General features: G+C 40.9%; 1 protein-coding gene across 2 annotated transcripts in view; it reads left to right on the forward strand.

Moving 5' to 3' along the window:
• PRIMPOL (primase and DNA directed polymerase) overlaps positions 1-25396 on the forward strand; it is a 53139-nt gene that overhangs the window by 21390 nt on the left and 6353 nt on the right. The window contains exons 9-13 of one of the 2 annotated variants that reach the window (XM_021694139.1): positions 5894-6178; positions 16474-16636; positions 19180-19268; positions 21286-21375; positions 21453-21561. In XM_021694139.1, the coding sequence (XP_021549814.1) occupies positions 5894-6178; positions 16474-16636; positions 19180-19268; positions 21286-21375; positions 21453-21561 (736 nt within the window). The remainder of the gene's footprint in view (positions 1-5893; positions 6179-16473; positions 16637-19179; positions 19269-21285; positions 21376-21452; positions 21562-25396) is intronic. The other variant, XM_021694138.1, reaches the window with a different exon arrangement.

A 25396-nucleotide genomic window follows, 5' to 3' on the forward strand; every position in this document is an offset into this window, starting at 1 on the left:
GCTTATTTATTTATTTAGTCAGCTGGCTGGAGTGATCTGATTACACCACTAATGTGCCTCACACCCTTCAGGGATTGCTCACTGCCTTCAGGAAAATTCCAAATGTCTTAGTTTGTACAGAGGCCCGCAGAGGTCCACCAGCCTCCTCTCTCACCACCTGACGCTCGTAGTGTAAACCTTGACAGTGTTCTGTTTTGTTGTAATGCAAGCGCCTGACTTAAGCTTTGATTGCTGAGGCATCCCTTTCAAAGACAGCTGTCTCAATAAACACCGTCAGCCACACACCACCCACTGAGGCTCTTTAGATTCAGAAATCTTGATTGATAACTGACCTTTTGGGCCTCTTGTTTTGGCTTCCTTGCTTTAAATTCCTGTTCTTTTTTTTTTTTTTTTTTTTAAAGATTTTATTTATTTATTTGACAGAGAGAGACAGTGAGAGAGGGAACACAAGCAGGGGGAGTGAGAGAGGGAGAAGCAGGCCTCCCGTCAAGCAGGACCCCGGGATCGTGACCTGAGCCAGAGGCAGACGCTTAATGACTGAGCCACCCAGGCACCCCTAAATTCCTGTTCTTATGTTTTAAATTCACCAATAAGGCGTGAGCCCAGGAAACCCTAGGGCGCCACCCTCAACCCCAATACAAGCAGAACCCCCTGCCCGTGTATGCGCTCCCTACCCGAGAGCTTGCTGTGTGGCCCCGGGTATGCAGTGTAATTTTCAGGTCTTACAAGTAACAAACCTCTATTTTTTCCCCAAGTTTCCTGATGGTTGTTACTGAGGGACCTCTTGCAGTCATAATGAGAGCCACAAGGGCCAGCCCTGGTACAAAATAGGCCTTCTCCCTCTGTCCTTTACTTAGCTCCTGCGGGGCCACATTTTCTCTTGTCCATGGGCCTTTGTACTTTTTGATGCTGCTGTCTGAAAAGACACACTCCAATTACCTGGCCTGTGGAGACTCAGTGTAGATATCGTCAAATGAGAAGCCATTTCTGTCACGTCCCGAACTCTAAGACCCAGGGCAGCGTGTCGTCTGGGTTGCAGAGAGCCCATGGCTTCTCGCGTCCAAGTATTCGGCTCTTGCTGAGGTAGTTTTCTGTGTTGTTGTTTTGGCTTCTTTATTTCCGTGCTACTTAATGTTTTAGGGCAGGGACAGTTTCTTACTCACTTTTCATTTCCAGAGCTTGGTACTAAGTAATGGTATCTTCATCAATAGTATTAGTGATGGCGCAGACTGCAAGAGCCGTAAAATGCAAGCAGGCATTTGATAAGGACGCGCTGAATCAAAGACTGCTAAGTGGGCTCTAGCACCAGGCTCTCCACTCTACGGAGTTTTAAGCAAGATATTTCTTTGATTCTGTTCACTCCTCGTAGTCTGCTCTACGGCTCCTTGGCCGCAAGGCTAAACCTTGAGATTGGTTGTTTGGGAAGATGGGAGAGTAGCAGTGTGTCAGGTAATTGGCAGTCTCTGCTGCAGATGTCTTCTGAAAGCAGATGACATTCAAGCTGGCTTTGAATCCGGTTCCCTCGCAGAAACAAAGTCAGAAAGGCTTTACTGGCAGAACAGCGTACACAGAAGTATGGAGACAGAAGTTTGAGGCTAACCTGGGGGTGCGGGGGCAGAGGGCGGCCGAAACTTCCTTCCTCCAGAATTAGGAACCGCCAGGACCGGGAGATGACAAAATTAGTCCAAGATTTCCCCTTCAGTTTCCGTCCCTCCATGTATGTCTTGGTGACACTTCTAGCGCCCATTGTCAGCCTTCCAGAAAGTAGAATTAGAGTAAGCGTAAGCGATCAGAGAATGTTTGCAAAATGTGTAGATTTGATCTGCCTAAAATACACCTCTGCCAGCCTGTAGTAGGACCTGAAATTCCTAGGATTGATAGATTCTTTTGAGTTATCTGCAGCCAGTGAAATGCCTGTCCCCACATTAATGATGAGGGCGAGCCTGGTAAGAATGGGGGAGGGAAGTAGAAAGCAGAGTTTACTGGAAGCCTATGTTGGACTTCATGCTGCTGATACTGTCATTGTTGTGTCCTGGCTAAGTTAGCTCCCTGCCAAAGGTTAGAGGCCCCTCTGGCCTGCTGAGCGCAATGGCTACCTTCCCAAGTGGTTCTGCAGCCCTGCCTTCACTTCTCGCACTGCCTCCAGTCAAGTAGATGTGATTTTACATTTCCGGAAACATTAACCTTATCAATTTATGTTCGTATTGCTTTGTTGTCCTGCGCTACATCATGATTTCTTTTTACTCAGTATTTACCCTCAGTTCCCTCATTCCAGATTTAATCATGCCTGTATATCACTGCAAGGATCACACGCTTTTGCTTTCATTTTGATGTATAGTGTTTTATGAGCTACTGGGTTTGTTTCGTTGAGCAGAGAGTAATTAATTTGGAGAGAGAGAATCTTGAATTTAGAGCATGTCTATTTAAAAGTTTAAGCTGTCTGGTAAATAAAGTGACAAACCCAGACAATAGCAGTTTTAGAAATTAAAATCAAGTTTCTGTGATAACACGGCGTTTCTCCAGTATTGTTCTATATGAAGCAACTTAACCAAATTTTCGTGTGATTTTGTGGTATAAGTAATACATGAGAGTTAAAGAAGTTCTGGATTGTCGTATCTTCTTTTCTTGGTAAAGACAGGACCTCTAGTAGTTAGAGCTCTTAGAGTAAGTGTTGAAATGCAGTACATGTATTTAATTGCTTGCCATCTGGGCTTCACTTCTGATGCCACAGCCCATCTGGTGACCGATGAGAGGGTGAAGCACGAGGAACAACAGTTGTGGAGGTGATGGCTGTGAATGTCAGGGCTCCCAGGGCGTATTCTGACAGGCAAAGGAGCGAGAAGCAGCTCTGCAGAACTTTGCTGACATCCTGACTCAAGTGTTAATGTGCATTATCTCGGCAGCACTCTTGATGCATATAAACCTTTCATTCTTTAACCCATTAATTGTCAAGATAAGTTCTACTCAATTTATATTGATAAAAGTGGTGCTCTCGGGGCACCCGGGTGGGTGGTTCAGGTCGTGATCTGGGGTCCTGGGATGGAGCCCTGAGGCGTCAGGCTCCCTGCTCAGCAGGGAGTCTGCTTCTCTCTCGCCCCCTCACCCCGGCTCATGCTCTCTCTCGTGCTCTGCTCTCTCTCAAATAAATAAAATATTTAAAAATAAGAATAAAAAAATAAAAGTGGTGCTTTCTTGGTGACAGTACGTTAGGGTCAGGCTCATACTAGCAACATTGACACTCATCTTCTCAAACCAACCTTCCTTTCTAAGATGATTTATTTACTTATTTTTAATTTTTACAATGGAATAAGATAAAATTGTTTTAAAATAACAGTAATTAGAGAATCTTGCAGGTCAAGTCACTGGGCAGTTGTCTTTTTTTTTTTCAAATTTTTATTTAAATTCTAGTTAGTTAACATATAGTGTAATATTGGTTTCAGGAGAATTTAGTGATTGATCCATCACTTACATACAACACCCAGTACTCATCACAAGTGCCCTCCTTAACACCCATCACCCATTTAGCCCATTGCCCACCCACCTCCCTCCATCAACCCTCAGTTTGTTCTCTCTTGTTAAGAGTCTCTTATGTTTTGCTTCCCAGCCTCTTTTTTTTCCCCCTTCCCATAGGTTCATCTGTTTTGTTTCTTAAATTCCATATATGAGTGAAATCGTATGGTATTTGTCTTTCTCTGATTGACTTATTTCACCTAGCACAATATACTCTAGCTCCATCTATTCATTGCAAATGGCAAGATTTCATTCTTTTCAATGGCGCGCGCGCCACATCTTTATCCATTCATCAGACAGTGGACACTTGGGCTCTTTCCATAGTTTGGCTATTGTTGATAATGCTGCTATAAACATCGGGGTGCATGTACCCCTTCGAATCTGCATTTTTGTATCCTTTGGGTAAATACCTAGTAGTACAGTTGCTGAGTCACAGGGTATTCTATTTTTAATTTTTTGAGGGACCTCCATACTGTTTTCCAGAGTGGCTGCCCAGTTTGCTTTCCCACCAACAGTGTAAGAGGGTCCCCTTTTCTCCAAATCCTTGCCAAGATCTGTTGTTTCCTGACTTGTTAATTTTAGCCATTCTGACTGGTGTGAGGTGGTATCTCATTGTGGTTTTGATTTGTATTTCCCTGATGATGACTCATGTAGAGCATCTTTTCATAGGTCTTTTAGCTATCTGGATATCGTTTTTGGAAAAATGTCTGTTCATCTACCCATTTCTTAACTGGATTATTTCTTTTTGTTTTTTAAGGATTTATTGTTTTGAGAGTGAGAGAGCGATTAGGGGGAGGAGCAGAGGGAGAAAATCCTCGAGCAGACTCCCCACTGAGCACGGAGCCTGACACGGGGCTCAATCCCAGGACTCCTGAGATCATGACCTGAGCCAAAACCAAGAGCTAGATGCTCAACCAACTGAGCCACGCAGGCGCCCCTGGATTACTTGTTTTTTGGATACTGGGTTTGATAAGTTCTTTATAGACTTTGGATACTAACTGACCCTTCACTGGATATGTCATTTGCAAATATCTTCTCCCATTCCATAGGCTGCCTTTTAGTTTTGCTGATTGTTTCCTTCACTGTGCAGAAGCTTTTTATCTTGACGTAGTCCCAATAGTTCGTTTTCACTTTTATTTCCTTGCCTCCAGCAACGTGTCTAGCAAGAATTTGCTACAGCTGAGGTCACAGAGGTTGCTGCCTGTGTTCTTTAGGGTTTTGATGGTTTCCTGCCTCACATTTCGGTCATTCATTCATTTTGAGTTTATTTTTGTGTGTGGTGTAAGGAAGTGGCCTGGTTTTATTCTTTTACATGTTGCTGTCCAGTTTCCCAGCACCATTTGTTGAAGAGACTATCTTTTTTCCATTGGATATTCTTTCCTGCTTTGTCAAAGATGAGTGGACCATATAGTTGTGGGTCCACTTCTGGGTTTTTTGTTCTGCTCCATTGATCTATGTTTTTGTGCCAGTATCATACTGTTTTAATGACTACAGCTTTGTAATAGAGCTGGAAGTCTAGAGTCGTGAAGCCTCCAGCTTTGGTTGTCTTTTTCAGGATCACTTTGGCTATTTGGGGCCTTTTGTGGTTCCATACAAATTCTAGGATTGTTTGTTCTAGCTCTGTGAAAAGTGCTGGTGTTCTTTTGATAGGGATTGCATTAAATATGTAGATTGCTTTGGGTAGTACAGACATTTTAACAATGTTTGTTCTTCCAATCCATGAACATGAAATATTTTTCAATTTCTTTGTGTCCTCTTCAATTTCTCTCATAGGTATTCTATAGTTTTCAAAATACAGGTCTTTCACCTCTTTAGTTAGGTTTGCTCCTAGGTATCTTACTGTTTTTGATGCAATTGTAAATGAGATTGATTCCTTGATTTCTGTTTCTGCTGCTTCATTATTGGTGTATAGAAATGCAACTGATTTCCGTACACTGATTATATCCTGCGACTTTGTGAATTCATGTCTTAGTTCTAGCAGTTTTTGGTGGAATTTTTTTTTTTTAAGTAGGCTCCATGCCCAGTGTGGAGCCCAATGTGGGGCTTGAACTCTTGACCCTGAGATCAACACCTGAGCTGAGATTAGGAGTTGGACACTTAACTGACTGAGCCACCCAGGTGCCCCTGGTGGAGTCTTTGATGATATTTATTATAAGTGACACCAAGCTACCCTGTCAGTGGGAATTGAAAAAATAAAAGATTGCACAAGAGGAAGGAAGTAACAGGAGAAGTATGTTAGTTTGTAATAACAACTCAGTTTTGAAACCAGAAGTCAAAAAAAGAAGCCTTACTGTATAAAGTTGGCATGTGTAGATTTGTGCCTAGATCTTGAGTTACAGTTTGTGGAAAAGAATTAGATTAATCATAATATTTTTTCTTCTAGGTAATTTTGTGAGAAAAATTTTGCAGCCTGCTTTTCACTTAATTGCCAGTGAAGATGATAGTATTTCAGAGAGCACGGGCCACGGATTTTCCCATTTTCCTGAAACGCCAATTAAACAAGGAATTTCCTTTAGCAAAATGTCCTCAGATAAAGATAGAGGAGAGAGCCGGACACAGAATTCAAAGGAATGGGAGAGGCTGGGGTCAGCTGAGCAAAGCAGTCCTGACCTATCATTTTTAGTCGTGAAGAATAATGTAGGAGAAAAGCATCTTTTTGTAGACCTCGGTAAGTAAGATTGCCAGCTCTCTGTTAGACTGTCCTCGTGTCCCTCCCTGAGTGACCCGTCAGTGCCCATCCGTCACTGTGCTTGAGGATTCTTGCTGCCACCACTGGTCCACAGTGACCATGGAATCACTAGCAGAATGTGACCCATGAGCTAGGGTGCTGGCACATGGCGAGGCTTCTGTCCGGAGATCTGAGAGCGGTCCCTGTGGGACCGAGGCCCCAGGCTGCCCTGAGTTCCAAAAGAGAATCGTTGGAGCTGTCACTTGTCCCGAAGCGTCCAGAGGATTTGTGTCAGGGGAGTCCTGACAGGGGCCAGTTGGACCAGCGTTCTCCAGGACTGGTGACGGGTTTAATGAGATGAAATACATGTTAAAAACAGATACAGTATAAAAATGGTACTTTTATGTGGCAAAATGAGGCCAGTGGTCTCTTCACTCAAGAGCTTTGTAGTCAATGGCTGGAGTCATTTCGCCAGCTTTTGGACTATCCTCATGCTGGGGCTTCTTCACGTATGCTCTCTTCCTCCTTGCTTCTGGTCCGTGGACCTGAGGATGTATGAAGCACTGGGCAAGATGGAGCCTGGTCAGGTAACACATGGGCCGCTCAGGACCTCCAATTCAACCGGCTCCAATCTGGTGAACTAAACCTCATTTTTTAAGAATTTTAAGTAGGCTTCACGCCCAGCACAGGGCCCAACGTGGGGCCTGAACTCACGAAGCTGAGATCAAGAGTCAGATACCCGACTGATGGAGCTACCCAGGCGCCCTTAAACCTCATTTTTATGCTGTTGTTCTAGCTTGTGGTTTGAAAGCCATTAAGAGCACATTTTGCCATTGCGTGTTAGGTCAACTGCGAAGGTTTCAGTGTCTAGAGGCTGAAGGAAACTCCGTTTAACTTAGAGGCAGGATTATCAAGCCAACCGGGCCAAGAGTAGGGAAGTGTTCCTGCTGTATTATATACCTTCCTAGCTAGCTACCCTGACAACCAGGTGCCAGAATTTGGAAATGTAGTCAGAGAAGCACAGTGCAGTGGTTTGGGTGTGAACAAGCATGAGTTACGAACAGAGGAGCATTCTTCCAAATGACAAGTCGTGTTTTGTTAGTGGAATATCCTCTCCAGGTTGTGCTAACATGCAGTAAGCTAGGGAGAAGGCCTAACAGGAAGTGATTCGGGAAGGGGGGCAACAGTAGCTGGTCGCTGTGCTCTACCTCGACCCCATACAGATACCCCAATTCATGACAGTTAGCCTTAAAAGTTAGTTTACTGGACAAGCAAGGAAATTTCCATGATATGCTTGAAAGATAGATTTCAAGAGTATACCCAGAATTACTTATGTACCAAAAAGGGACATTCCTTAAGGCATCTTTTGAAAAGGTCAGAGATTTAATAGTACACACCCAAATTTTTTTCTTAAAGATTTTATTTTTTTTAAGTATTTTTCTACACCCAACCCAGGGCACAAACTCACAATCCCGAGATCAAAAGTCGCATGCTCTACTGACTGAGCCAGCCAGGCACCCCACAGGTCAAAATTTTTTGAGGAACCTTTTTATTGAAGTATAACAATTCAAACTGAAATATGAGTAATTTGTGAGTGTACAGGTCAGTGAATTATCACAAGATGAACATACCTTTGCCACCACCCCCTAGATGAGAAATAGAAGATTATCAGGACCCCAGAACCTCTTCCATGTTTTTCCAGTGAGTACTCTTCCTCCTACCCACAGGTGACTGCTAATCCATCCTCTAACACCATAGACTAGTTTTTGCCCATTTCTGAACTTTTTATCGTTGGAATCATATAGTATTTATGGCTTGCTTTTTCACTTTCTTAGTGGTTTCTTTGATGAAGAAAAGTAACTTTAAATAGTAGTAGTCTAATTTATCAACATTTTCCTCTTAGTGTTTCTTGTATCTTGTTAAATCTTTATCCCCAAATTATGAAGATATTCTCCTTCTTATCGTCTAGAAGACTTATTTTTTTTTTTACCTTTTATATTTAGATCTATAATCCACTTGGAATGGATTTTTTGCCTATTGTGTGAAGAGGAGTCAAGATTCATTTTTTTTCCTGTACGAATATCCATTTGTCTCAGCACTATTTGTTGAAATAATTGTCCTTTTCCTAAAAGGACATCTTTGTCATAAGTCAAGTGTCTATATATGTTTGGTCTTTCTCTGGATTATGTTCTGTTCCATTGTTATATAGATCTACTTTTGTGCCAATACCATTTACTGTCTCAATATAGGCTTTTTTTTTTTTTTAAGTCTTATATCCAGTAGGAGAAGTCCACCGAGTTTGTTCTTTGAAATTTCTTGGCTGTTCTTGACCATTTGCACTTCCATTTAAATTTTAGAATCAACCTGTCAGGTTACACATACACACACATAACACGCGCGCGTGCGCTCTGCTAGAATTTTGATTTAGTTTGCATTGAATCTAGAGATCAACTTGGAATTGACATTTTTATAATACATGAGCATGCTTTGTCATTCCACTAACATAGATGTTCTCTAATTTCTCTCAATGTTTTATAATTTTCTAAACAGAGAACTTCTGTATCTTTTGTTAGATTTATTCTAGGTATTTGGGTGGTTGTTTTTTGTGGGTTTTTTGTTTTTTTGGCTTAAACAACAAACATTTATTTCTCACGGTTGTGGAGGATAGAAGTGCAAGATCAGGGTACCAGCATGGGTGGATTCTCGTGAAGTCCCTGTCCTGGTTTACAGATCACGATCTTCTCATTGTATGCTCACATAGTGGGGAGAGAGCAATATTTGATTTTTTTGATGCCTCCCTTCTTTGGGATTTTGGCACCAGAAATACTCACTGCCTTGGAAGCTCTTTAATAGTCTCAAACTTTTTTCCCTAGATGATTTGCCCAGCTTTTCTATTTATTTACAATAGAAGGGTTACCCCCAAGTAATCTCGTCTCGTTTTCTGTTTCTGCATGTGGCATTCCTCCATACCAACTCCACTTTATCTTAATTTATATATTGCTTTTGTTTACAGCTGATAGAAAATAATTACGTTTTCATTTTTATTTGTTTACATGAAGGTGAGGTTTTTTCCGCCTTCATTTTTTTTATTGAGGTGTAATTGACATACCACCTAACATTAGTTTCAGGTGTACAACATAATGATCTGATATTTGTAGATATTGCAAAAGGATCACCACAGTAACTCTAGTTAGCATCCATCACCATACATAGTTACAGAATTTTTTTCTTCTGATGAGAATTTCTAAGATGTACTCTCTTAGCAACTTTTAAATATACAGTACAGTGTTATTAACTGTATTTGCCGGGCTATACATTACATCCCCGTGACTTACTTATGTTATAACTAAAGCTTGTGTTTTTTGACTCCCTTTACCCATTGGCCCACCCCCACCTCCCCACCTCAAGCAACCACCAGTCTGTTCTCTGTATTTATTGGCTTGGGTTGTTTTTTTCTTTATTTTAATTTTTAGATTCTCTATATAAGTGATACGGTATTTGTCTTAACCTGACTTATTTCACTTAGCATAATGCCCTTAAGGTCCATATGTGTTGTCACAAATGGCAGGATTTTTCTTTCTTTTTAATGGTTAAATAATATTCCATTTTGTGGAGATACATATTTTTTCCAGGTTCATTTTCTTTATTCATTCATCCTTTGTTGTAAGTTAATTGAACATTCATACTTGATGTATTTCTTTGCTTTCTGTTCTGTTCTGTTGATCTGAATCTGTTTTTATTGCCAATCCTGTACTGTCTTGATTACTGTTGCACTGTGATGTAGTTTGAAATCAGGACGCATGATGCCTCCAGCTTTGTCCTCCTTTGTCTGGGTAGCTTCAACCATTCCGGATCTTTTGTAGTTCATATAAATTTTAGAATTCTTTATTCACTTCTGTAAAAAATGCCATTGGAATTTTGATAGGGATTGCACTGAATCATAGCTTGCCCTGGGTACATACTATAGACATTTTAACAATATTCTTCCAGTCCAGGAGCTTGGAATATCTTTCCATTTGTTTGTGTCATCTTCAGTTTCTTTCATCAGTGTCTTTTTTATAGTTTTCTGAGTATAGGTCTTTCACCTCCTTGGTTAAGTTTATTCCTAGGTATGTTATTCTTTCCAGTGCAATTGTAAATGAGATTTCTTTTTTTAATGGGATTGTTTCTTAACTTCTTTTTCTGATGGGTTGTTACTATACAGAAATGCAACAGATTTCTGTACTGTTGATTTTGTATCCTGCAACTTCACTGAATTAATTTATTCTAACGGTTTTTTGGTGGAGTCTTTGGGGTTTTCTACATAGCCATTTCTGTACATAAACATCTGTAAATAATGACAGTTTCACTTCTTCTTTTCCAGTTTGGATGCCTTTTATTTCTTTTCTTGCCTACTTGCTCTGGCTAGGACATCCAATACCATGTTGATAGAAGTGATGAGAGCGGATGTTCTTGCCTTGTTCCTGATCTTAGAGGAAAAGCTTTCAGCTTTCACCACTGAGTATGATGTTAGCTTCGTGTGTGTCACATACAGACTTTATTATGTTGAGCTGTGTTTCCTCTGTGCTCCTTTTGTTGAGAGTTTTGGTCATATGTGGATGTTGAATTTTGTCAAATGCCTTTCCAGCATCTATTGAGATGATCATTTGATTTTTATTAAGCCACTTTGTTTTTATGAAAGACCCATATTAGCATGGCAACAGCTTTTTTTGTAAGAGTGAAAATCCTCTTTGGAATCTTTCGGTTAGTGAACACAGGTAGTAATGTAGATCGTTCATAAAAGTAAAGTGTTGTAACGCGAACTTCCAGAAAGTGGGGGGATACCCGTATTGTTGAATTTGGTTTGCTGTTACTTTTCTTCTTTAGTTATTTTGTTGAGAACTTTCACGAATGTTCATCGAGGATATTGGCCTGTAATTTTCTTTCTTCTCTGTTTATTTTTGGTGTCATGGTAACGCTGGCCATGTAAAGAGTTTGGAAGGGTTCCTCCCTCTTCTGTTTTTGGGAATGGTTTGAGAAAGAATGTATTCTTCTTTAAATGTTTGGTAGATTCCACTTTAAAGCTCTCTGCTCCTGAGCTTTTGTTTGTTGGGAGGTTTTTTTGTTTTTTTAAAGATTTTATTTATTTATTTGACAGAGACACAGCGAGAGAGGGAACACAAGCAGGGGGAGTGGGAGAGGGAGAAGCAGGCTCCCCGCAGAGCAGGGAGCCCGATGCGGGGCTCGATCCCAGGACCCCGGGATCATGACCTGAGCCGAAGGCAGACGCTTAATGACTGAGCTACCCAGGTGCTCCCAGTTGGGAGGTTTTTGATTGCTGATTCAATCTCCTTACAAGTAATCGGTCTATTTTCTATTCATGATTTCAGCCTTGGAAGGTTATCTGTTTCTAGGAAGTGGCAGACTTGTTCAGGTTGCCCAATTTGTTGGGGTGCAGTTGCTCACAGTCGTTTTCTGTGATGCTTTGTATATCTGTGGTATCAGTTGTAACGTGTTCTCTTTCATTGCTAACCTGATTTTAGTACTCTCTTTTTCCCTTGGTGAGTCTAGCTAAAGGCTTGTCAGTTTTGTTTATATTTTCAAGGAACCAACTCTTGCTTTCATTGATCCTTTCTGTTGTTTTGTTTTTGAAAGTCTCCATTTCATTTACTTCTGCTCTGATCTTTATTATTTCCTTTCTTCTACTAATTTTGGGTTTGTTTGCTGTTCTTTTTCTAATTTCTTGAGGTGTAAAGTTGTTTGAGATTTTTCTTGTTTCTTGATATAGGTATTTATCATTATGAACTTCCCTCTTAGAATTTCTTTTTTTTTTTTGTCTCTAGGTATTTATCTTTTGATTCCTTCGTGACCTATTTTTTTTCAGTAGCACGTTGTTTGATCTCCATATGTTTGTGAATTTTCCAGTTTTCTTAGCATTGATTTCTAATTTCACGGTATTGTGGTCAAAAAGATGCTTCATATGATTTCAATCTCAAATTTGTTAAGCCTTATTTTGTGGCCTAATGTATGATCTATGCTGGAGAATGCTCCATATGCACTTGAGAAGAATGTATTCTGTTGCTTTTGAATGGAACGTTCTGTATATATCTGTTATTTCCATCTGGTCTAATGTGTGGTTTAAGGTTGATGTTTCTTTGTTACTGATTTTCTGTCTGAATGATCTATCCATTGATGTAAGTGGGGGTACTGAAGTCTCCTACTATTGTATTTCTATTTCTCTTGTTAGATCTGTTAATATTTGATTTATGTATTTAGGTGCTCTTATGTTGGTGCCTAAATATTTGTAAGTGCTATATCCTCTTTTTGGATTGACCCCATTGTCATTATGTAATGCCTTTCTTTGTCTCTTACTACAGTCTTTTTGTTGAAGTATTTTGTCTGAGGAAAGTAGAGCTAGCTACCCCAGCTTTCTTTTGGTTTCCATTTGTGTGGAACATCTTTTTCCATCCCTTCACTTTGTGTCTGTGTGTGTTCTTATATCTGAAATGGGAGCATGTAGATGGGGCTTGTTTTGTTTTTATCTTTTCAGCTCCTCTCTCGCTTTGGATTGGTGAATTTAATCCATTTACAATAATAATTGATCCATATGTGCTTGTAGCCGTTTTGTTCATTATTTTCTGGCTGTTTTTTAATTCTTTTTTTTCCTACTCCTCTTGCTCACTTCCTTTGTGGTTTGATGAATTCTTTAGTGGCACGCTTCCTTTCCCATTATCTTTTATGTAGCTACTATAGCTTTTTGCTTTGTGGTTACCATGAGGCTTACAGATAACGACTTACATTCATAGTAGCCTTTTTTAGGTTTATAACAACTTAAGTGTGAACGCATTCAAAGCTGTACATTTTTATGCTCTGCCCCCCCCGTTTTACGTTTTGCCAGTCACATTTTATATCTTTTTATCTTGTGCGTCCCTTAGCTTATTATTATAGTTGCAGTTTTCACTACTTTTGTCTTTTAACCTTTACACTAGCTTCACACTTGACTCATATACTCCTTTAATATATGGTTGCCTTTACCAGTGAGATTTACACTTTTATACGTTTTCTTGTTACTAATTAGCAACTTGCCCTTTGTTTTTTCCCAGCTTAAAGGTGTCCCTTTAACATTTCTTGTAAGACCGGTTGAGTGGTAATGAACTTTTTATCTCGTGCTTGTCTGGAAAACTCTTTATCTGCCCTTCAGTTATGAATGATAACTTTGTCAGATAGAGTATTCTTGGTTGGAGGTTTTTTCTTTCAGCACTTTGAATATATCATGCCACTCTCTGTGGCCTGCAACATTTCTGCTGAAAAATGTGCTCATAGTCATATGGGGTCTCCTTGTATGTAATAAGTGATTTTTTTCTTGCTGCCCTTAAGATTCTCTCTCTCTTTTTTTGTTTAACTTTTGGCATTTTAATTATAATTTGTCTTGGTGTGGGTCTCTCTGCAGCATTCATTTCATTTGGAATTCACAGTCCGTCCTGGATCTGTATGTCTTTCCTTCCCCAGGTTATTGAAGTTTTCATTTACTTCTCCAGAGAAGTTTTCTGGCCCTTTCTCCTTCTGGGATTCATATAATGTAAATGTTAGTCTGCTCAGTGTTGTCTCAGAAGGCCCTTAAGCTATCTTCACTTTGTTTCATTCTTTTCTCTTTCCGCTGCTCTGTTGGGTGAGTTCCTCTGTCCTGTCTTTGAGTTCATTGGTTCTGCTTCATCTAGTTTGCTGTTGAACTCCTGTAGGGTATTTTTCAGATCGGTTTTTGTATTTTCAGCTCTGTGAGTTCTGTTTGCTACTTTCTTACATTTTCTCTTTTTGTTGAAGTTCTCACTGTGTTCATCCATTCTGCTCCCAAGTTTGGTGAGCACCTTTATGACCATTACTTTGAACTCTTTATCAGATAAATTACTTATCTCCATTTCATTAAGGTTGCTTAAGAGTTTTATCTTATTTGTTTGGAATGTAGTCCTCCGTTCTTCATTTTGCTTGACTCTGTTTGTGTGCATTAGATGAAATAGCATCTCCTCCCAGTCTTGAAGGGTTGGCCTTGTGTAGGAGATGAAACTTATCCTTCAACCCTGTCCTAGCTCTTGGCTGTTTCTCAAAACTTTTATAATTATCCAAGAAGCCTATTTTATTTTTAAGAGTTCCCAGGACTTCAGAGTATGCCAGGCCCAGTTAATGTCCCAAAGGGGAGGATCTCATTCAGCACCTACATTCAGGTGATGGGAAGCCAGACCCTCAGGCAGCAGCTTTTAAAGAATGAAAATATGTATAGTCATATGGGACTGCGAGTGTAAGTCCCACTGACCCTCACAGCCAGGTAATATGGAGGTGTCCCATAGGTGGTAGTCGCAAAAATCAGGACTTGATGAGCATATAAGCTCCTTTCTGAGAGATGCTGGTGCACTATCGTGAGGTAGAAGAGAGCACGAAGATAGCATCCCCTGGCCTACCTTCCCTGAAAGCAGCTCTGGAGCTTCTAGACATGTGCCTAACTTGAAGACTGCCCCTCAGGCCAGAGCTCTAGGACAAGCCATTAGGCCTCTTTCCCGGAACGGCTGGGGGTGCTCCAGTCTGCTGTCTGTGCAGTGCCCTGCGGGTGGGAGCCATCTAAGAACTATCTCTCTGAAGGTTACAGTCTTGTGAGCGCCCCCCTGCTGAACCGAAGCCCCCTGGCCACCAGAGCCAGGTGATTGAGGGTTATCCCCTAGGAGGCAGCCCCCAAAAAGCAGGGTACCCGATGTCAAAACTGGGGCACGAGACACGTATACAAGTTCCCCTCCGAGAGATGCTGGTGCTGTAAAGCACAGCAAAAGAGAGGATGAAAATACTGCCTGCCCTCCGAGGTCTCAGGAAGGGTTTCCAGTTAGCCCCTAGGTGCGTGTTTAATTAGAAGCCTGCCCCAGCAGCTGCACCAATGATGATAGCTAATGGGCCTCTTAGGCAGAGAGACTGAGCTCCTGGGCCTGTTGGCTCTTGCTGTGCCCTCAGGATGGTCGCTGTTTAAGAACTCCTTCTCCGTTGGTTACAGTTTTGTAGGACCTCTGAGCGTCAGTCCCACTGGCCACCAGAGCCAGGTGATAGAACGAAGTCCCCTGGCAGCAACTGCAAAAATCAGGGCATCGAACAAAGGGCATAAGCTCCATTCTGGAAGATATCAGTGAGCTGGATGAAGCAGAGGGAGAGTGCAAAAATGATGTGCACTGAGCTCCATTCCCTCCATTCCCTGAGAGCCCTTGTGCAGGCTCCTGTAAGTGTGCCAGACCAGAAGCCTGCCCCTTGGGCCAAAGCTGCTGCACAAACAAATAGGCCTCTCTTTCAGAAACTGGGGATGTGTTTCAATCTGTCCCTTTGTGGTGCCCTGGGAGTGGTAGTGTCCCGAGAACTGTCTCTCCAGTCGTTACAGTCCTGGGGACCCAGGAACGCAAGCCTCCCTGGCCTTCAGAGCCGGGTGATCAAGGGATCATCTGAAAAATGGATCACCAGTAAACACTGGGGCACCAAATGTGAATAGACACTTTCCTCCAGGAGCTACTGGTGCTCTGGAGCACAGCAGAGGGGGAGCCAAAGATTGTGTCCAGTGGCTGGAGTGAGGCAGAGGGGGTGAACAAAGATGGCACCCACTAAGAAAAGGGGGGAAAAGGAAGAGGGGGAGAAAAAAAAAAAGATGGCGCAGAGAAGAAGATGGCGCCCACCACCTCCATCCCTGGAGAGTATCCCTCAGTCCAGCACTTTTAAAGTTTGGAAATGAGTCCCTTTCACATAAAGTCTGGGCACTTTTGAAGGGCTGCTTCTGCACTAGGCCTTGGGGTGAGTGAGTCTGCACGTAAGCCCTTAAGAGCCCTTCCTCAGTTTGCCACGGCCCAGCTGGTCTTCAAAGCCAGATGTTTCTGAGGCTCATCTCTTAGGTGCAGGCCTTAAAAGTTGGGGTACCTAACGTGAGGTATGAATCCTTTGCTTTCAGGGAGAAGCCCCGGGTTTTGAATTCTCTCCCAATCGTAGGTTGTTGCACTGGGGGTGGGGCTTATGGTGAAATTGTGTCTCAGCCTTTCCCACCTGCTTTGGTGTGGTTTCCGTCTCATTTGGTGAAGGAGTCAATCTGCCGGGTTGTAGGTTTTTTCCAGATGAAATCGTTCCAAATATAGCTATAGATTTGGTGCTCTGTGGTGTGGAGGGAGTTCGGGGTCATCCTGCATTGCCACCTTGAACCAGAACCAGTTGTTTCTCTAACAGTTGTTTCTCTATACGAAATTAGTATTTGCTGACTGTCACTGAAAACATGCATTCATACTTGTTTTATTAATTTTTGACAATAGGAGTTTATACAAGAAATAGAAACTTTCGGCTGTATAAATCATCGAAGATAGGAAAGCAGGTGGCTTTGGAGATTGCTGAAGACAACAAATTTTTTCCTAAACGGTCCAAGAATATTTCTGAAGAAAACCAGTATTTCCTATCTTCTTTGGTCAGCAATGTCAGGTATATAGTCCCAGAATCAAACCGTTACGTATTCATGAATGCTCTTTAAACAGTGATAGGCGTTGTATAGTACCAAAATGTGAATTGTGTAAATTCGTTCTAACTTAAGAAAATGAAAGTTCTTAAAATTCCAGGTTAACTTTTTTCTTTCATTCATTTGGAAATAGAGTTACTATTAATATCTACTTTTCATGTATGCACATTCATACATATAATTTACGTACCTCCTTCATTCAAAGAATATTTTTTGAGTTCATTATTTATGTGGTTATGTCAGTTGTTTTATCCACTTAACATTATATCATGAATATCTGCCAAGCTATAATTTGCAACAGTTAGTTGTAATTAAAACTTTTAATGCCTATGTGGTTTTCCGTTATACTGATAAACTCTAATTTATTGTCAGTTTTGTTGTTGAACACTTAAGTTGTCATGCTTTGGTCATTTTTAAAAAGTGTGAAAGACCCCTTTCAAGAGAAACGTTTGCCTCCACTTCCCTATATCTGGGCTGGCAAATTTTGTTAGTCCCAATCACGTGTTTAACGATCAGACTAAATTGCCTTGCTACATTAACTTGCTCTACTTCTTTTTCCTTGGCCTTCCCTAGATAGAATTCTCTGGAGAAATCCCATAGAAATAAATGTTAATAAAATATTTAAAATACTTCGCTGGAGGGGAAGTTGTGCCCAGATGTCCACTTGGCAGCAGTTACCCAGGAGGGTAGGAAGACAGGTGGTTTTTCGTCATGTTATTTCTGGACTTTGAGTTCTGTCATAACATTTTTCAGAAGTAACGTCAAAGTCTTCACTTCCTTACCTTGTAAATGGAAATGATATCACCCCCTATCTTGGGGAGTGGTGAAGATTGAGTAAAAACTGTACACATAGGGGCGCCTGGGTGGCTCAGTCAGTTAAGCGTCTGCCTTCGGCTCAGGTCATGATCCCAGGGTCCTGGGATCGAGCCCCGCATCGGGCTCCCTGCTCAGCAGAGAGCCTGCTTCTCCCTCTCCCGCTCCCCCTGCTTGTGCTCTCTCGCTCTGTCAAATAAATAAAAATGAAATCTTTTTTTTTTATAAAGGATATAAGTGTTGTTTCTTTTTTTTTTTTTTTTTTAAGATTTTATTTATTTATTCATGAGAGACCGAGAGAGAGAGAGAGGCAGAGGGAGAAGCAGGCTCCCAAGGAGCAGGGAGCCCGATGCGGGACTCGATCCCAGGACGCTGGGATCATGACCTGAGCTGAAGGCAGACGCTTAACCATCTGAGCCACCCAGGCGCCCTAAAAATGAAATCTTAAAAAAAAATTTAAAAAAACAAAAAAGAAAAAAAAAACCGTACACATAAAGTGACAGCCGTGTCTGGCACATGGTATCTGCTCAGTGAATGTTAGTTGTTAGCAGTAGCAGTTTTGCAATTCTGGAAGCACTGTGGGGATAGTGGAAAAATTGTATGACAGCCACTTTTGACTATTGTTGACCAAGCGTAGGATCTTACTTTGTCTTGGGTGGGAAAAGCACCACACACAGCCTGTAAGACGGCCTGAAGTCATCTCCCTATTATCAAACCCCATTTCCTTTGTAGTTTCAGTATTCATTCCACAGAAGTGGAGAGAGTTCTTCTACTGAATAGGGTTTCCTTAATTTTCTTTTGTTGTGTCCATTTCTTCCTGAAATGAAGGCTGAATTCTTTAGGGTTATGAATATGTCTTTCAGTTTATTTTATTTTTATTTGTTTATTTATTTATTTTAAAGATTTTATTTATTCATTTGAGACACAGAGATACAGAGAGAGAGAGCATGAGCAGGGGGAGAGGCAGAGGAAGAGGGAGAAGCAGGCTTCCCGCTGAGCAGGGAGCCCGATGCGGGACTCGATCCCAGGACCCTGGGATCATGACCTGAGCCGAAGGCAGACGCTTAGCCATCTGAGCCACCCAGGCGCCCCATGTCTTTCAGTTTATTTTAATTCATTTTTTCCTTTGCTCTCATCCCTCCTTCCTTCTTCCCCTCCCCCCCCATTATTCACACTTTTCAAATCATTGTAACAAAAATTTCACAGGCCCTGTGCATTTGAAGAATAGAATTATATACTTCATTCCATGGCTTCAGCAGTCCCAGAGTCCTCTGACACTGTAGTTGAAGAAAGTATTTTTTTTTTTAAAGATTTTATTTATTTATTTGACAGAGAGAGACACAGCCAGAGAAAGAACACAGCAGGGGGAGTGGGAGAGGGAGAAGCAGCCTTCCCGCTGAGCAGGGAGCCCGATGCGGGGCTCGATCCCAGGACCCTGAGATCATGACCTGAGCCCAAGGCAGACGCTTAGTGACTGAGTCACCCAGGCGCCCCGAAAAAAGTATTTTAAATGATCACCAGACTACTCTTTGGATTGGTGTTTTTGTAGGCAAATGTGACTTAATTGTCCTAGAAGAATTAGCTGTTGAATAAAGGATTTTAATGTGGAACTATGTGAAATTCAGTTTCCTTTCTGTAGCCATCTCCCTTTGATTCTTAGATAACCTTACTTTGTTTCTTTCAATATTTTCTTCAGATTCTCAGATACTTTACGAATTCTGACATGTGACACATCTCAGAATAAACAGAAACGAGTTGACGATTCTAACAGTACCAACACTAAAGGTAATTTTAAGAAAACAATTTCCTATGAAAATTTAAGGATACAAGTCTATTTTACCTTCAAAATCTTAAATCTTCAGGATTCATATCTACTGATCCTTTAAAACAACTTAATTTCTATTCAAAATGGAAAATGCGTAAAGAAAAGATATTTTTTAAAGCTTATTCACTAATTTTCATTATATGGTGATTTTGAGGGGGGAAAAAAAACCCAGAAGAAAATAGATGGTTTGTAGAAAGAAACCCCTATTCAAAGAAAAAACTAAAAGTTCTCTTCCCCTCGGTCCATAGTCACAGATGGGCAGTCACTGTTCGTTTCCACTGAACCCAGCGGAGCTGTCCCTGTATTCTCTCATTCTTTTAATGGCTGCAGAATTTTTTCAAGTAATGTGTACGTTCTTCATTCTTTTACTGAAAAACATACAGGCTCTTTCTAACATCCCATGCATTAACTCTCCAGTCAACATTTTTATACACATATTTTGGGCCATCATTATTTATAAAAGCAAAAAACCAGAAACAATCTAAATGTACAAGAAAATGGGATTGGTGAAATCCTATAACATACTCTGTAGCCATTTAATTTAAATTTATAAAGCCAATATAAAATGGAAAATGTCCATTTATGTTAAGAGAAAAAATAGACTCTAAAATTATTTTGGAGGTGTGATCCCAGGTTCATTAAAAACATTTAATGGATAACATTTTCTTAGGTTTATTTTCTTCTGGTTAACAGTTATTTCTAGACGTTGATTTGGACTTTATTTCTCTCATTTCTGCTTCAATGTATTTTCCAAAGTTTCTCCAATTGCGTACAATCTTTTGTAAGTGAAATATAGGCTTTATTTTAAGAAAAGTAGACAATTCTGTGTTTAAAAATTAAATGACATTTTATTTTATTTTATTTTATTTTTTAAAGATTTTATTTATTTATTAGAGAGAGAGTGAGAGACAGCATGAGAGGGGGGAGGGTCAGAGGGAGAAGCAGACTCCCTACCGAGCAGGGAGCCAAATGCGGGACTCGATCCCGGGACTGCAGGATCATGACCTGAGCCGAAGGCAGTCACTTAACCAACTGAGCCACCCAGGCACCCTTAAATGACATTTTAAACAAAATATCGTAAATTATTCCAGGAGATTCTTAGATACAAAATATAACTGAATTGTCAGAGCCCTACACCTAAGGATCATGGGAGAACACACCTATAGCGAACAAGTGGAGTTTGGTCCTGGCTTCAGTGTGGAGAACTCCTGCCATGGGGAACTGTGGGGCATCTCAGGAAGAGGGTATTAGGAAAGATTTATTATAGGATGCAGGCTTGAGTTAGGTGCTTTTGAGAAGTGTCTAAGGAGGCGTGGATTTGTTTCGAATTGGGTACTGTCAGAGACGATTCTATGATTGAATATCTTCTTAAATTTGATCTAGAAGGAAGGCAGAGGACAGTGGGTGTAAAGCTATAATGGGTAAAGAAGCAGCAATTACTTATATTGGGTAAGATGAGAGGTGTTGGTCATTTTTGCAGTTTGGAGAACGTTCATGTTTTGTCTGCATTCAGACATGATTACAGAGTGGTCTTGTTTTTGTCACGAGTCATCTTGGCCACAGAGTGGCCTTATCTGATGTTGAAATTCTGTGAGATAATTTCTGAGTAACAGGAAAGCACTGGGGCTGAAGTGTGAGTGACCAGCCTGCTCTGTAATACCACCAAGGCCTAGCTGCTGGTAGTAGGCTGGCTCCTGGGGATAAGGGCTTGCTTTTCTCTTTATCAAAATGAAGAAAGCAGTTGAAATGATTACAGGCGCTTCTTATGAATAGTAGTTCACATTTGACTTAACTGAGAGGTTTGAATTTTCCCTGCTTGCTTGTAAGGCAAGCAAGAACCCATGGCTGCCTAAAAGCCATGGAAACAAAAAAGCTGCAGGGACTCCAAAACCTATAATTGTCCTAAAGAACAGCTTCACATTTAACTCTTCAACTTTGGGCCACTTTAATTATAATTAATTTTTCTCTCTGTTGCAGCAGAAAACATTGAAGGTTTTCACTGTTCACCCTACCCTGAAATTGATCAGTTCGTTCTTTCTTTGGTGAATAAAAATGGCATTAAAGGAGGTAAAGATAATCTTATTCTTTATTCACTGTAATATGACAGAGTTTTAATACCTTTAGAAACATTATTTGCATTTTAGGAATTCGACATTGGAGCTACTTTTTCCCAGAAGAATTACTGGTTTATGATATTTGTAAATATCGCTGGTGCGAAAACATTGGAAGAGCCCACAAGAGCAATAATATCATGTAAGTAATGGTGTTTGCTAACGAGTTCTGGGTATTTAACCAGTATTATTTTAAATGTTTATAATTTTTACAGTTGAATGTAAAAATGATTCTGGTTTTATAATAAATTTAGTTATATCAAATATTGTATTTGGTTTATGTTTTATAATATTAAATTGACTATCTTTTTTTTTTTTTTTTTAAAGATTTTATTTATTTATTTGAGACAGAGAGAATGAGAGAGAGAGAGCACATGAGAGGGGGGAGGGTCAGAGGGAGAAGCAGACTCCCCGCCGAGCAGGGAGCCCGATGCGGGACTCGATCCAGGGACTCCAGGATCATGACCTGAGCCGAAAGCAGTCGCTCAACCAACTGAGCCACCCAGGCGCCCTAAATTGACTATCTTAATTATCATCTTGCTTTATAGCACATGTCATCTTTATTTGTACTTTATTCAGTAAAATAATCCCTTAGATAGTATAATCTTGAGAAAGACAGACTTGAGCAGTTCTAGGAAGAAATTAGAGGCAATAGGTGAGCGGACAGGGGTGATGAAGTGTCTCTCCCTCATCTGTTGCCATTGGTCCTTGACATCTTATGGAGTGTAAATTGAAATTGAGCAGATTTGGGTGAAAAGGAAATTATTCAGTGCTAAGAGTTGGAGTTAGTTTAACATGGTCAAGGCAGAGAATGGTATTGGGATGCCTGGGTCATGATCTCAGGGTCCCGGGATTGAGCCCCACCTCCCTCTCTGCTCAGTGGGGAGTCTGCTTCTCCCTCTGTGCTCCCCCCGCAAATAAATAAATAAAATCTTAAAAACAAAAGACAAAGAATGGTATTGAAGGGAACCAATATTTATTGAATGCTTGCTGTATACCCCAGGCCCTGTTTTAAGAGTTTTCTTTAAAATCCCCCTGGCAAAAGGAGAGGAAGTGAAGGATGAAATAGAATTTTAGACAATACAAGGATATGGTGACAATAGGAATAAGACAGAAACCCAGTAGTTATCAGTTATGATATGGGAAATTTTGCTCTGTTTCATATATATGTTTTATATTTAATATCAAAGCTGAGACTTCTGTATATCAATTGTTTAGAGCATGTGTGCCAGACATGAGAAAAGATCCTGAAGCTTTTGCTAGAAAGCTGGAAACATCTTGGGTAGCACCATTTAATGCTATACTTCTATATGTAGATTAGCTCAGTTTAAAAAAAAAAAATCAAAAAACTATATGCTCAATACACAAAAGCTATCACATAGAATAACACAAAGCAAAAGCTCCCCCAGAGGCCCAGAACCAGTGATCACTGTGGTTATGATTTTGGTATATCTTTCTAGTCTTTTACTCTCTGCATATAAGTTTACCAGAAAATCATTATCATAAGATGATCATCTGTTAACTTTTTGAGATTCTCAGGTCACTACATATTTCTTCCTGAAAAATTACCTGCTTCTATTATGTATCCATAATCTCTTCTTTTTCTTAACTATGAAATCACCATATGTATAAAAGCATGTATTATAATGTGTAGGTACACTTCAAAGACTAACACTAAAATGATTACTTGTCCTATCTGCCACCCACCTTCAGAAGCAGAACTTGACCAAACCTCAGAAGCACTTTGTGGGACCAACCCCAGTTTCTTCCTTTGCTCTGACCATCTGAGATAATAGTACCTGTTATCCTGGGTTTTGTGTTAATCTTCCCCTTGCTTTCTTTAAATGTCTTTTTTCCCCATATATATTTATATTTCCAAACAATACATGTTTTTGAATCTTATGTCAATTGCATCCTTTGAATTGCTTTTTGGTCAACATTGTATTTGTGAGGTTCATCCATATTGCAACATGTAGTTGCTTATTCTTTTTTTCACTATTGTATAGTACACCATTATATAAATATAAACGTGCCAGTCTGTTTTCCTCCTGTGCATATTTGGCTTGCTAGTATGAACAGTGAAGCTACAGATACTTTGGTACATCTTGCCTGTGGCACATATGTGAGAGTTTCTCAGAGTATTTGCCTGAAAGCAGAATTGCTCTGTCATCGAATATGCACATACTTCATTTTACTAGGTAATAAGTTATTTCCCCAAATGGTCAGTTAATGTATACTCCCACCAGCAGTGTTTTCAGATTTTCTGCTGTCCCATATTCTCACCAACACTTGGTGTGTTAAAAACCTCTGTTTAGGGGCGCCTGGGTGGCTCAGTCGGTTGGGTGGCTGCCTTTGGCTCAGGTCATGATCCCAGGGTCCTGCGATCGAGCCCTGCATCGGGCTCCCTGCTCAGCAGAGAGCCTGCTTCTCCCTTTCCCTCTGCCTACCACTCTGCCTACTTGTGCTCTCTATCTCTCTGTCAAATAAATAAATTAAAAACAAAAAAACAAAAAAACCTCTGTTTGGCTGATCTGGTGATATAAGATGATACTGTGGTTTTTCATCTGAATTTACCTGATCACTAATGAGTATGAGGTTGGATGATCAAACCACACTCACACGAAACAGAGATCTTACCCAATGTCGGGGTTTACGAATACTTTCTAAAGATTCAAGGAATCCAAAGGCACAGGTGAAGCCGACCGAGGCCCACAACACCTGGCTCAGCTCTCCAGGTCCATCCTGCACTGGAGGCTCTCTGTGACTCCGGTCGAAAGCCGAGGCAGAAGTGAGCGGTCACTGCACACGGGGGACGCTGAGGTCATGAAACGTGTGTTGTACAGCTCTGTAGTTACATAGCATGTGTGACATTCCCAGGGAACTGTGCCTCCTAAATCCACAGAGTAGGTTTATTTACAAATACACAGAAATGAGAAACATCCTGCAGAGAGCCTTCTGTAGGCAGGGACCCTCCACCTAGTGCACAGGCCCACAGGGTCCCAGCCTTCTCCACTCTTGGTGCCCTCTGGATCTTAGCAGCTTTTACACATTTCTCCCAGGCCAACAGAGATACCTAACAGTTCAGTTTATTAATTTCAAACAGTAAGTAATCATGATCTAACAACTGAGTAGCTATTTGAAAAAACAGTATTCATCAAAGAAAAATTGTTAATTGAGATAGAGTTGACAGCATTACTTTTAGCTGTACAACATAGTGATTTGATATAGGTACACACTGCAAAGTGAGCTCCACAGTCAGTCTAGTTAACATCTGACACCATGTAGTTATAATTTGTTTTTTCTTTCTTTTTTTTTTTTTTTTAGATTTTATTTATTTATTTGACACAGAGAGAGATAGTGAAAGCAGGAACACAAGCAGGGGGAGTGGGAGAGGGAGAAGCAGGCCTCCCGCTGAGCAGGGAGCCCGATGTGGGACTCGATCCCAGGACCCTGGGATCATGACCTGAGCTGAAGGCAGACGCTTAACGACTGAGCCACCCAGGCGCCCCCTTTGAACTCATTCTTAAATAAAAATACTTATTAATGGGGTGTGTGTCCTTCTGAGCATTGCATAATCTCTTAAACCTTGGAATTAGATTGAATGCTGCCACCCCACAGTTATCTCTTACTCCACATTGGTGGTTATAGTCCTTGTTTGTTTGTTTGTTTTTTTAAAGTCCCATGAGTTGTTTTTTTTTTTTAAGATTTTATTTTTATTTGAGAGAGAGCGCGAATAAGCAGGGGGTGGGGAGGAGGCAGAGGGAGAAGCAGACTCCCCTCTGAGCAGGCAGCCCAACGCGGGGCTCAGTCCCAGGACCCTGGGATCATGACCTGAGCTGAAGACAGACCCTCAACCAACCGAGCCCCACCCAGGCGTCCCGATTATGGTCCTTGTCATCACAGTCACCACCGAAAACCTCAGCTCTGCAAAGTAGTCCACCACTGAAAGGAATGAAGCCTGTTACAATACCAAAGCT

This window comes from Neomonachus schauinslandi, chromosome 2, assembly GCF_002201575.2.
Source record: "Neomonachus schauinslandi chromosome 2, ASM220157v2, whole genome shotgun sequence".
NCBI lineage: Eukaryota > Metazoa > Chordata > Mammalia > Carnivora > Phocidae > Neomonachus > Neomonachus schauinslandi.